Source organism: Lethenteron reissneri, chromosome 17, assembly GCF_015708825.2.
Source record: "Lethenteron reissneri isolate LAM-NWPU_2019-01 chromosome 17, ASM1570882v1, whole genome shotgun sequence".
Lineage (NCBI taxonomy): Eukaryota > Metazoa > Chordata > Hyperoartia > Petromyzontiformes > Petromyzontidae > Lethenteron > Lethenteron reissneri.
Window position 1 is genome coordinate 229,554 of NC_083795.1, and position 12,091 is coordinate 241,644.

The 12,091-nt window shown below is 54.1% G+C and overlaps 1 protein-coding gene across 1 annotated transcript; it reads left to right on the forward strand.

The window, feature by feature from the left end:
- LOC133343232 (dual specificity tyrosine-phosphorylation-regulated kinase 4-like) lies at positions 1 to 8,797 on the forward strand. Its single transcript, XM_061552670.1, has 11 exons — positions 1 to 102; positions 656 to 804; positions 1,540 to 1,676; positions 2,242 to 2,382; positions 3,085 to 3,223; positions 4,144 to 4,225; positions 4,898 to 5,070; positions 5,758 to 5,818; positions 6,415 to 6,532; positions 7,140 to 7,998; positions 8,780 to 8,797. Exons 1-11 carry the CDS (start codon positions 21 to 23, stop codon positions 8,795 to 8,797), a joined length of 1,959 nt encoding a protein of 652 aa, XP_061408654.1. The 5' UTR covers positions 1 to 20.
- Positions 8,798 to 12,091: the final 3,294 nt, after the last annotated feature.

Consider the following 12,091-nt stretch of genomic DNA (forward strand, 5'->3'; position numbering starts at 1 on the left):
CCGCGGTTACAGATCAGAAGATGGGTGGCAGCAGGGACGTGCAGTGGAGCGCGCAGATTCCATCAAACGCCATTACCACCGGCCTTGGCAAAACCCCGCAAGGTGATCCACGCGGTGTGACATCACGACGCCCGTGTTGTGTGGGGAACGTCACGGTGGCCACAGCCTGACAGCCTGACAGCAACCATATGCATTGTTATGGCTTGTAAACCTTGTGAGGCGAGGTGGTAACATTCGCGCCTCACAGTCAAGAAGTGCCTGGTTTCCATTCCCAACTGGGTGCCTTTCAGTGTGGAGTTTGTATGTTCTCCCCCTTTTTTTATTTTACTTTTATTAATTTTAATTTTATTTTTTACCTACGTGACTTTACCGAAAAAACCTAAGAGTATGTTCTCCCCCTGTTGAGCATTGGAGTTTCTCTGGGTTCTTCAACCTCTTCCCATAGCGAAAACATATATTAAATGCATCTTGTATTGGCCAAAAAACTATCCAAAGCTAAAAAATTACCTGCACATAACTCAAATGGGATTACACAGCAGCAGTATCGCTCCTAACAAAGAGTCGAGGGACTTGGTGGTGCTTTCCTGTGTAGACAGTAGCAAGTGGAACAGTAACAATCGTAAAATACTAATCGTTGTCGTTTGTGTTGGTGAAGAAATCCTGACGCTCTTTGGAGATAACCTGACCCCTGTCGAGAGGAGTGAACTCTTCACCGTGGACCGTGTCTGGTATTTCGGACTCCACAACAGAGGATTAGGCACCGTGAACCTGGACTACGATGATGCCTATAACCATTACGTCTCGGTAAGACACGCCGGCTTCAGAGTGGGCGACATGGGCCACGCGTCCGCTGCCCTGGTTAATACTGTGGCCATCATCACCACCAACATCACACACATGCACAGGGCTATCAATCACATTCTTGTCAAACACAGTAATATCATCATCAAGCACAGGGTCATTGCTCAAAACATCATCAAGCCCAGTGGCCACCCTGGTTAAGACGGAGTGTGCTGATTGTAAAACACGACGCATCGTCTGCTTTACAGTGGACGTTAAAGATCCCGTTACATCATTCAAAGCGAGTAGGCCATTGGGTCCTGGCGTCAAGGTCCAAATTTCAAGTATTACTTGCAAATTACTGAATTGAGGTTATGCGTAGCACCATTGCCCCCCTGCTGTGAAGAATAAACTCCACACGTTCTCTCACTCGCATTGTCACACTCTGCAGAACAGGCAGAGTACACATACTCTATTCAGAAAGGCACTCTAGTTTGGAATTGAACCCAGCCCATTGTTGCTGTGAGCCACAATTGTTAGCATCGCCGCCACCCTTTAGCCAAAATGGCATCCGACACTCAGTTACCGAGCACAGCAGATGAGTACACATCGTCTCATTCTTCATCATTTACTAGAATTGACAGAGCTCTTGGCGCTGGATGGATTATGTCTCTGTTGTCTTTGTGTAATAAGAACTGAATCAGCAGTGATGGAATGAGCGTGGATTGAATCGGTTCTTATGGTTCGATTGTTGTGTAGGTCCAATACGAGCATCTAAATTTCCGCTACGAGGTGCTGGAATGGTTGGTGCTCAAAGGTCAAAGCCAGCTCTTTAGATGCCGAGACCACAAGACCAACACCATGGTGAACGTGAAGATGTGGAGGCAGCCAACGAGGTAAGTCTTCACAATGGGAAGTGCGATTTTGAGGTTGATATTATTAACCCTGGATCACCAGAGGAAAGCAGTACAAGAAGTGAGTTGATTTCCATTCATATGGTGATAGTGTTACCCCCCCCCCCGCCAACGTGAATGCACGGGTTTTCTCCTTGTGCTCTGGTCTCCTCCCTTGTTTCAACAAGAATTTGTTTGCTGAAATCATCTTCAAATATTGAGAACCGCAGATCTTGGGAAAATGTTGGTAGGACCAGCTGACCACCTGTATGTACGTTGAACTTTTGACTTAAAGCTTTCGTGACTGCAGGAATTCATATTCTTGGGTCTTTTGGTAAAGTCACGTAGATAGGTTATTTTCTTTGAACCTATCTATGCGACTTTACCTAAGAATACGTTGAACTTTGTTCGCACCGTATGTAGCCAACCGTGCTGCTGCCTTCCAGGTTGTCTGTGCTTCCGAGCACCTCCAAGTCGTGCTCTCTGCAGAGAGCGAGCAACACAATGTGCACATTACACGTCAATTATTGTTGCTGTTCACATGAAATTGTGGATTTCCTCTGTGCAGCCCCCAGGATAACCACATGCAGGCGATGCAGCTCAAGATCTTCATCAGACTTCAGGAACTGGCCAATGATTTCAATGTAAAACTTCTGGACCATTTTTACTTCAGAGGGCACAACTGCCTCGTCCTGGAGGACTTATGCAAGTACGTACCGCGCAGTCTGTTCGGGCCATAGATCTGATGATCTCACGGCACCACGCGCCGTGATAATACTGTGAAGCTGCCACGTGTCTGGGACACTCTTACACGGTCAGGCACACTCTTACACGGTCAAGCACACTCTTACACGGTCAGGCACACTCTTACATGGTCAGGCACACTCTTACACGGTCAGGTACACTCTTACACGGTCAGGCACACTCTTACACGGTCAGGCACACTCAACTGGCAGGGTGTCGTCGGCAGAGTGTTTACGCTCACGCCTCACGACAAGAAGCACCTGGGTTCAATCCCTGACTGTTGTCTTTCTGTGTGAAGTTGGTTTGTATTCTCTCTGTTCCACAGAGATTGTGAGTGTGTGTGTGTTACAAGAGTGTGAGTGTGTGTGTTACAAAAGTGTGAGTGTGGGGTTTGTATTCTTTCCCCCTGTTCCACATGGGTCCCTTCGGGTTCTCCGGTTTCCTTCCAAAGCTAACATAACCCCACAAGTAACCTGTATTTGCCCAAACATCTCAATGCTAATATATTACCTTCCAATTACCCAATTGAGATTAAAAACACAGTAACACTTGAAAAGGTTTTGAGAGCATTTCTTGGGTAAATAATCATAATAAACGATGATCATGAATTGACTCAGCCTTTCACAGGATGGCACTAACTGTGTTGTTGTTGTTGTCTCTTTTGCAGTCCAAGTGTCTCCCATTCTATTAAATCGATGAAATCCCAGCGAGACGTGATGGCGATAGTGAAACTAATCACCAAGTCCATTCTCAGAATCCTGAACCAGCTCCACGCCAAGGGGATTGTGCATGGGAACATCAAGCCGGTGAGTGGACTCCGCATTCAGTGCAACTCCACCGTGACGTCGCATCGCTATTGGGGACTGGCCCGAGAGAAAACCGGACACATTGATCAAAGCGTCGCTCTGAACGTGAAGACACAAACCAGTGCAAGTAACAAGGACTGTTTGCAAACATGCAGATACACTTATAAAGCCCGACAGCCACCCATCAGCTTCTATGCTGCTCCTAAAAACCTTTGGGATACAAACGCGCGTGAGGATGCGTTACCAACACCGTCTGTGTGCACGTTTTTCCTAAAACGTTCACTTACAGCTAGGAGCTTCGTTTGGGTTTCCTTTAACAATCGTGATTCACGTTTGATAAGAGCACTCTCCTTTACACCGGGACGTCTCAGAGCACTTTACACACGACATAAGAGACTGGCATCACATCTCATCTTTCTTTGTTATCCTTCCCCCACACCTCCCATTAGCATTGTCGGCTATGTACGGTGCAAAAGAAGTTCAACATACATCCGTATATTTGAAAGGGCACCCCCAGTGGCAGCTGTCAGAAAACATTCCGTATTATTATTTCGACTCCCCATTTAATGTTTTGCGGTATTTTGGTACACGACCAATCTACTGCTGGCTGAATGCTGATCAGTCGGGCAATGGAGATGCTTGTCTACAATCTGGCACTGAGCTGCGGGCTGGTGGTTTTCTCCTACATGTACGCTATAAACAATCATTGAATGCCCGATAACACCTTCATATACAGAGGACTGCAGACCTTGGGGGGACTGTGCCACCAGCTCAGTGCCTGGCTGCTGCCTTGTTTGTGGATCCTCCCGTTTCTGAGTCGTGCCATCTCTTCAAGACGGCAGGAACAGTGTGGCGCTTGACAAGTTGAAATTGTTACAATCTTAACCTTCGAGTGTGAATCCCTTCTGCCGCCCTTCTAGAGGAACTTGTCATTCAAGGACGCCTTGGCAAGAACCATCCGCATCAAAAACGTGGAGAGCAGTTTTTTTCCCGGATCTCAATGTGAGTCGTGTGTGAGAGAGTTTGTGTGTGAGTGTGTTGTGTGTGAGTAAGAGAGTTTGTGTGTGAGGAGCGGTAGTGCGCTGATTAACAAATCCGGAAACCTGAGCTCAATTCCAGCTCATGTCCAACACCAGTGACAATTATCTCCACCGGTCCTGGGCCTCCCCGAGGTCGACTCAGCCTTAAATGAGTACCTGGTGCAATGAGTAAATGTCGCCACTTGGGAAACAAGGAGGAGGTTCGTGAAAGACGCGACTCGGCAGTTAAGAGGCAGTTGCCTGCCAGCAACAGCAGAGGGTAGTGGAGCGACGCTCACAACAAGTGGAGCGTCGGGCGGCTATAATACAGCGAGGTGGCACAGTAGGGGGCGCAGGTGGTGAATATGCCTGTCATCTCAGTCAGTCAACCCATGGAACCTGGGTGTGTCCTGTGACTTGCCAATGAGCCTTCGACACTTCACGTCGCCTCAATGGGCACATAGCCGAGCACAAGCACGGTGGTGACATCACCTATACTTCGTGGCAAATGGCCAACATTCGTGAAAAAGAGCCGCACTGTTCATCGGATTTCTCCAAGATAAAGATTATGATTCTGCTTGTGCATATCACTGTGCGTGTGATGATGGTGCCATTCAAGGCTATGTCGGTGATCTTTGTCGTTTGTCCTGGGCAGGTTCACAGATTTTCGGCACTCGTGCGTACCTTGCCCCAGAGGCTTTCCTGGGACACGCGGCCTCGTTCCCGGTTGACATGTGGGCGCTGGGCTGTACGGTGGCCGAGTTGGCTACCGGGAGCGTCCTGTTTCCGGCCGTCGGCCGATATGACCAACTTCCATGTTACATGGAGGTACGGTATTCCCACTTTGCAGTTTCACTATGATTTGTGGGCTAGGCCACAGAATGACCTGGCCAAATCTTGTAACCTCCGCCACCCAACACGGTAAAACAAAACGGATTGCTGGCGGTACGAGCGTTTATCGCAGTGATTATTATTGGTCCAGCTTAACCGATAGGGAGTTGGAGGACAATTCTCATCACCACATTCATCAATTGGATGCTTTTGCTTGAAACGATGTCAAGCATGTTCGGGATCATGATGTCTGCGCACAATGGCTTACTTGTTTCAAATAATGTCAAGGGACCTTTCGCGCCCACTGTAAATGAGGCAGATGACGTGTTGTATGTTATGGTGAATACCGCAGTAATAACCAGGGCGGCCACTGGGTGTGCCATAAACACTGCCCTCTGCCTGTGTGTGGACCATTGGGAGTGATAGTCTAGTGGTTTGCGCACTGCTCTACGAACCCGGATACCCGAGTTCGATTCCCGCTTGTGGCGAACATTGGTGATGAATATCTGAACCGGTCCTCTCCTGGGTCGACTCAGCCTTAAATAAGTAAACGTTGCAGTGTGTAAAGTTGCTGGTGTGGAGTTGTGTGCCATGTACCGTCATTAAAAGTTGCTCGCTAACAGCACTTGCTACGACAATATGTTAATGCTATATGGGTGATCTTTGTCTGTGTGATCTGTATAGGTCCTGGGAATGCCTCCTGAGAGTCTGGTGAATGCCGCGCCCGAGAGGAACAAATACTTTGGTGAGTGAGGGGGTGAGGGGGTGAGGGGGTGAGGGGGTGAGGGGGTGAGGGGGTGAGGGGGTGAGGGGGCGAGGGGAGGGACTGGGTTTAATTTGAGGGGAGCCTGGGGCTGTTCTAGTTTAGTGGGGTATCACTTTGTAACTTCAATTACTTCCACGTGTTATGTCATAGCCGATATAACTCATAATAGATGTTTGTGTTAGGGTTAGGCCACGTAATGGTCTGGCCTAGTTTGTGTCGTTACGACCCTCCACCAGCCAACAGGCAAACAAATTGCTGCTGCTGTGTGTGATGCCAATTGAATAATTTTCAAATTGGGGAAATCTGGATGAAGGCACCGGCACACAATGGCCTACGTTTACAATGACTCAAGATCTTTAACGTTCCACTGCGAAGCAACTTTGGCGCACTGCGGCTTGCAGTGAATAGGGGCCGCCGTGATAACGAGGTAGGCCAGAAGGATTCGAATCGCGAAGCTCTGTAACGAGCGGTGAACGCGCGACTGCCGGCCCATGGCACAGAACTGGGTCGCTGCGAGTGCGCAAGGGCGGAGTGCATTGTGACTACGCTTCTCCTGTTCCGCGCGGTTCCTGCAGACCCTTTGGGCAATCCTGTGATGTCCGGACAAGACAGGGTACCGGGCAGTAACCCAATCAGCGTGGCCCTCGGGAGTCAGGACACGGAGTTCAACGACTTCATCAGCCGCTGCTTGGAGTAAGAGCCCCACCAACCCCCTGGGCGAGGATTTCCCCATCGGCCACTCTCCTCCAAGCGATCAGCGATCGGAGGATGTCCCATTATTGCATGATCCATAGACTTACGTAGAGACACATAGACTCACATACACTTACATAGAGATGCGGAGATGTACATACATTTACACAGAGACCCATAGATGTACATGCACTTACATAAAAGAACTATAGACGTACGTGAACTTACACGAACCATACCCTCACGTCGTGTGCGTGGAGGAGGGTATTACTAGGCAGCGCCGGGCTACACGCACTCTGAGGCTACTCAGCGTTTGGAAGCGGTCGCCCTGCAACAACAATGGAGGGTTGGAGGAGTGATGCTCACAATGAGCGGAGCGCTGGGTGGATAAAATTCAGTGAGGTGGCACAATGGGGAGCACAGGAGATGCACCTGCCAGTCATCCCAGCAGCAGATGGTTAACGGTGACGATGATGATGGCGACGATTGTTAAAAGTGGAGGACAGCTGCTGGCCGCTATAAGTTTACGGATAGGGGGAGACGCACGTGAACGCTGAAATCATAATCACCCTTCCCTCGTGCGCCATGTGTGCCCCCATCTTGCCAGATGGGATCCGACTCTGCGCATGACGCCTGTCGAGGCGCTGGTGCACCCTTGGCTGGGAAGGACGCCACCGGACGAGAGAGTGCCCAGGCAGCCAGCGGCATCCGCCCAGGAGGATGAGATGCAACAGGACGCGTCGGTGGAGCAGCACGAGCCTGGGCCCCAAGCTGGGCCCCAGGTGGAGCAGCACGTGCCTGGGCCCCAAGCTGGGCCCCAGATGGAGCAGCACGAGCCTGGGCCCCAGGTGGAGCAGCACGAGCCTGGGCCCCAGGTGGAGCAGCACGAGCCTGGGCTCCAGGATGGGCTCCAGGTGGAGCAGCACGAGCCTGGGCTCCAGGTGGAGCAGCACGAGCCTGGGCCCCAGGTGGAGCAGCACGTGCCTGGGCTCCAAGCTGGGCCCCAGGTGGAGCAGCACGTGCCTGGGCCCCAAGCTGGGCCCCAGGTGGAGCAGCACGAGCCTGGGCCCCAGGTGGAGCAGCACGAGCCTGGGCCCCAGGTGGAGCAGCACGAGCCTGGGCCCCAGGTGGAGCAGCACGTGCCTGGTCCCCAGGTGGAGCAGCACGTGCCTGGGCCCCAGGATGGGCCCCAGGTGGAGCAGCACGAGCCTTGGCTCCAGGATGGGCTCCAGGTGGAGCAGCACGAGCCTGGGCCCCAGGTGGAGCAGCACGAGCCTGGGCCCCAGGTGGAGCAGCACGAGCCTGGGCCCCAGGTGGAGCAGCAAGTGCCTGGGCTCCAGGATGGGCTCCAGGTGGAGCAGCACGAGCCTGGGCTCCAGCGGGCAGACGAGGAGAAGAAGAGCGAGGAGGAGGAGGAGAATCGGGAGCAGAAGAATGGGGAGGAGGAGAATAGGAAGAAGAAGCACGTGTCCCTGGCTCGAGCGTGCAGAGTGGTCCGCTCAATCTTCCGCGCTCTCTTCTACTGCGTTGATTCACCCACCGCAGAATAGTGGAGGAACTAAGTGTGGTGATGTCTAGTAGCCAGCCCCACCCTGGGCTCTTCCATGCTGGTTTTCTTCCAGGCAGTCCTCAGAGGATGACCTCGCCGTGGTTTTCAGGTCATGGAAGAGGATAGCCGAGCCAGGGTGTGAGATGCAGGATCAACCTGATTACTTTTTTGTAAATATTCACGTTGTTGTAAACCGCATAATAATAATAAAAACACTAAAATATGAAAATGCATTTGTGAAATCAATTCAAAGTGGTGTGTCGTACAACTCGGAGTGAATGTGGGCGGAGACAGGGCGTTTCATGACAGATCGGGAACGCCGTGGTGAGACTTAGCTCATATTCTTGGTTCTTTCGTTAAAGTCACAAACACTGCATTGCTGACGAGACTTACCTCGTCAGCAATGCACTTTGACTCACTGGGGAGGAGAATGGTGGCCCCGATGATGAGTCGTCGTCACTGCCATGGACTTGCGACGGCCCTCGTGCTCAAGCGACTCGGTCGCCCGATGTGTCCACCAGGGCGCGCTGCACGCCTCCTGCCGTGCGGTCTCCATCTCTGTGGTGTGTCTCTTCTCAGCGCCTTTATTGAGTGGCCAAGAAGCTCGATCAGCTGCACAAAAACGCAGCCTCGATGCCTCACGCATCGCCGTGGACAGGATGGCGACACCCGCGCCTGTGACGTGCACACGCGGGCAGAGTCAAGCGGCTCTTTAAGTTAACGCGAGGCGACGCACACTGACTCTCTATCTCCAGGTGGTGAAGTTAGAATCCCGCATCCTCCACGAGTACAAATGCGCACTGCCACCTCATGCAACACTCGGCGCACGATCAGGGCCGGTGGAGACAAATCAAACGGCGGGTGCCACCACCACCATGAAGCCCTGGGTCTACAAGCACAGCTCATCAATATCAAGCCCAGCAGCATCCCTGGTTAAGACTGCGATCTGTACTCGCCATCAAACACCGTACGGGACTACCACAGCCTACGTCTCCCCCTTTAGCGTCGTGTCGCAAACGCCTCGTCACTGTCTCATGAACACCGCCACCCGCTGACGGCAGCCTCCTCTCTCTCTCGCTCTCTCGTATCCGCCGCCTCCACAATCTTCCCTGAGAATTGCTTTGATTTGCGTCGTTTCCATATTCGTCGTCGTCGTCGCACCTTTCGTGAGCGCGTCCCCGACGCGAGCCACCGCCAAACCCCCCACGGGGTAGAAGTTTGAGCTGCGGCTGGCGACGTGCAGAGAGAGAGGAAGACGTTCAACAAACCGCGCAGTGCAGGTCAACGTGCGTTGTGTGCTGCTTGCTGACCCGGGGAAACCTCGCAGACTCTCAACCCCTTTGAGGAGGGCCTCGTTCGCGTTTACAGTAGGGCCGGATAATAACCGCTACGCATTTCCCAATTGAGTAAATTTGTGAGTTACTTTTAAAACTTGGCAAATTTGGGCTTTGACGCCAGAACACAATGGCAGCCTTGTCGGGGTCGCTGGCCCCCGAAGTCCCTCCGTGCTCCGGGCTTATGGCAGGGGCTCCGCCGTGCGCCGACCCCTCGCTGCTCTGCGAGTAGCTGCTGCTGTCGCTGGGCTCATCGCCCGACGGCTCCCCTCCCTGGTCCGTCCCTCCGCGAGCTCGTGTGAGAGGCATAGCTCGCCGCCCACTCTCGTTCACCTGCAAACGCTGCGTTGTCTCTCCACGGATCACGCGCTATTTAACGGGGGTCAGGGGTCGGAGGGCGGATGACGCTGCCCTCACGTACACAGCTCCCCGCGGCACTCACTCACCTGGCGAACCACTGTGTACACACGCTCACCCACACGCGCAGCGCTCACTCCCGTGGCGAACCACTGTGTACACCCGCTCACCCACACGCTCAGCTCCGCGCAGCACTCACTCACGTGGCGAACCACTGTGTACACACGCTCACCCACATGCTCACACTGCTCGACAAGATCACGCGAGGCCACGCTTCGCTATTAATGATTTATTACCTGCTACCTGGTAACTAATGTTGAATCAGTGAGTCGACGAGGCTGGCCTATTCCACTAAACCTGTACCTATTCCCTATCCATCGGCTATTATCCTACTTCACCTTCTTACTCCCTGTTAGATGCCCACGGCGGTTCGTTGATCCTGTACTCGCAGCGTGCCTCGATGCGTCTCACGGACGTTCGGGTCGCTGGACTGGAGAGCGTCCTGTCGCCTGGCGCTGGAGAGAAGAGACTGATTTCCCCTTTGCGCCCCCTATTTATCCTCCCTACCTCAAAAGGATGCTGCGCTGAACAATGGGCTCGCGCACCTCGAGCACGCGCACGGCGGTTCCGGGCGCTTTTGATATGCTAATCAGTGAGCGGCGTGCGCGGCGTAAATCCTAACTAATCCCTTACCCTTCCTAACAATGGGGCCTGCGCGCTCAAGCGTAATGATCCCAACCCTCCATGACTATGCGCAAGAGCCCCTGCGGTCCCGCTATTCATGCTGTCCCCTCCCTCCTCCGCCTGTCTCGTCGACCCGTGGGGGTGTGTGTGAGGGGATGCGCCTCAACCGCGGTGGCCGAATGCCCCACGCTGCGACCATACCATATTTAGGCTGGTCGCAGCGCCGCGGCGCAACGTAGCACGGGGGAGGTCGTCCAATTCCCTGATCGCCGGAAACCGTGAGAGTTAATCCCGATAAGGGTTTCTCGGATAAAAACCGGTCGATCAGGTGATCTCCCTTTCCAGCTCTATGGGTGGGGGAAAATGCGTGCGGGTGTGTTCATGTGAGGTGAGGTGCGGGGGGCGAGGGGTTGGCTCCGTTGCTTGGTGGTGGCGAGGTCGGGGATGGGGCGCCTGCCGAACGGCTTCGTGGCGGCGGCATCACAGCCTCTTCTTCGACAGCTGTCACGGACTCCTTGGCGTGCTGCACGGACAGTGTCCAGGGTTTAGGTAGTCTCATGCTCTTCATGCATGTTTGGAACTCCCAGCTGGAGGGTCCCCAAAGCTCTCTTCCCATTATCCACGAATTTGACCCACAAGGCATCGTGAGGCGGCGGCGTCCTCATCCTCGCGGGTCTCCCGCACAGCGCCGTCAGGCGGCAAACTCTTCCTCGTACCACGGAGTCAGCAGCAAAATAAGTCGCGGATAACCCCACAAAGTGGATCTGAGATGTGGATCGTCCCCTAATGTCACCGCAGAGGAGTTCTGTGATTATTCAAGTTAAACTTTACAGTCCTTCACGGGTGGAAATTCCACATTCCTATGACGAGGGCGTGTCCCTGCACAGGATCACCACCGTTGATTTCCGAACACTCCGGCACCTTGACATGACGTCACGAGGTAGCGGCGGCCATGCGACTGCAAACAATGCGTCACAAGCGGTGTCCACCCACGTGACGACACGCGGGGCGTGACGTCATCAAGAAAGTCCCGCCGCGTGACGTCACGGCGACCAGGAAGCGGCGTGAGACGAGGGGAGACACCGGGAGACGAGGCGAGCGGCACGGGGAGAGGCACGGGGAGAGGGGAGAGGAGAGGCACGGGGAGAGGGGAGAGGAGAGGCACGGGGAGAGGGGAGAGGAGAGGCACGGGGAGAGGGGAGAGGAGAGGCACGGGGAGAGGGGAGAGGAGAGGCACGGGGAGAGGGGAGAGGAGAGGCACGGGGAGAGGCACGGGGTGAGGGGAGAGGCACGGGGAGAGGGGAGAGGAGAGGCACGGGGAGACGGGGAGAGGAGAGGCACGGGGTGAGGGGAGAGGGGAGAGGCACGGGGAGAGGAGAGGCACGGGGAGAGGCACTGGGTGAGGGGAGAGGAGAGGCACGGGGAGAGGCACTGGGTGAGGGGAGAGGAGAGGCACGGGGAGAGGGGAGAGGAGAGGCACGGGGAGAGGGGAGAGGCACGGGGAGAGGGGAGAGGAGAGGCACGGGGAGAGGGGAGAGGAGAGGCACGGGGAGAGGGGAGAGGCACGGGGAGAGGGGAGAGGCACGGGGAGAGGGGAGAGGAGAGGCACGGGGAGAGGGGGAGAGGCACGGGGAG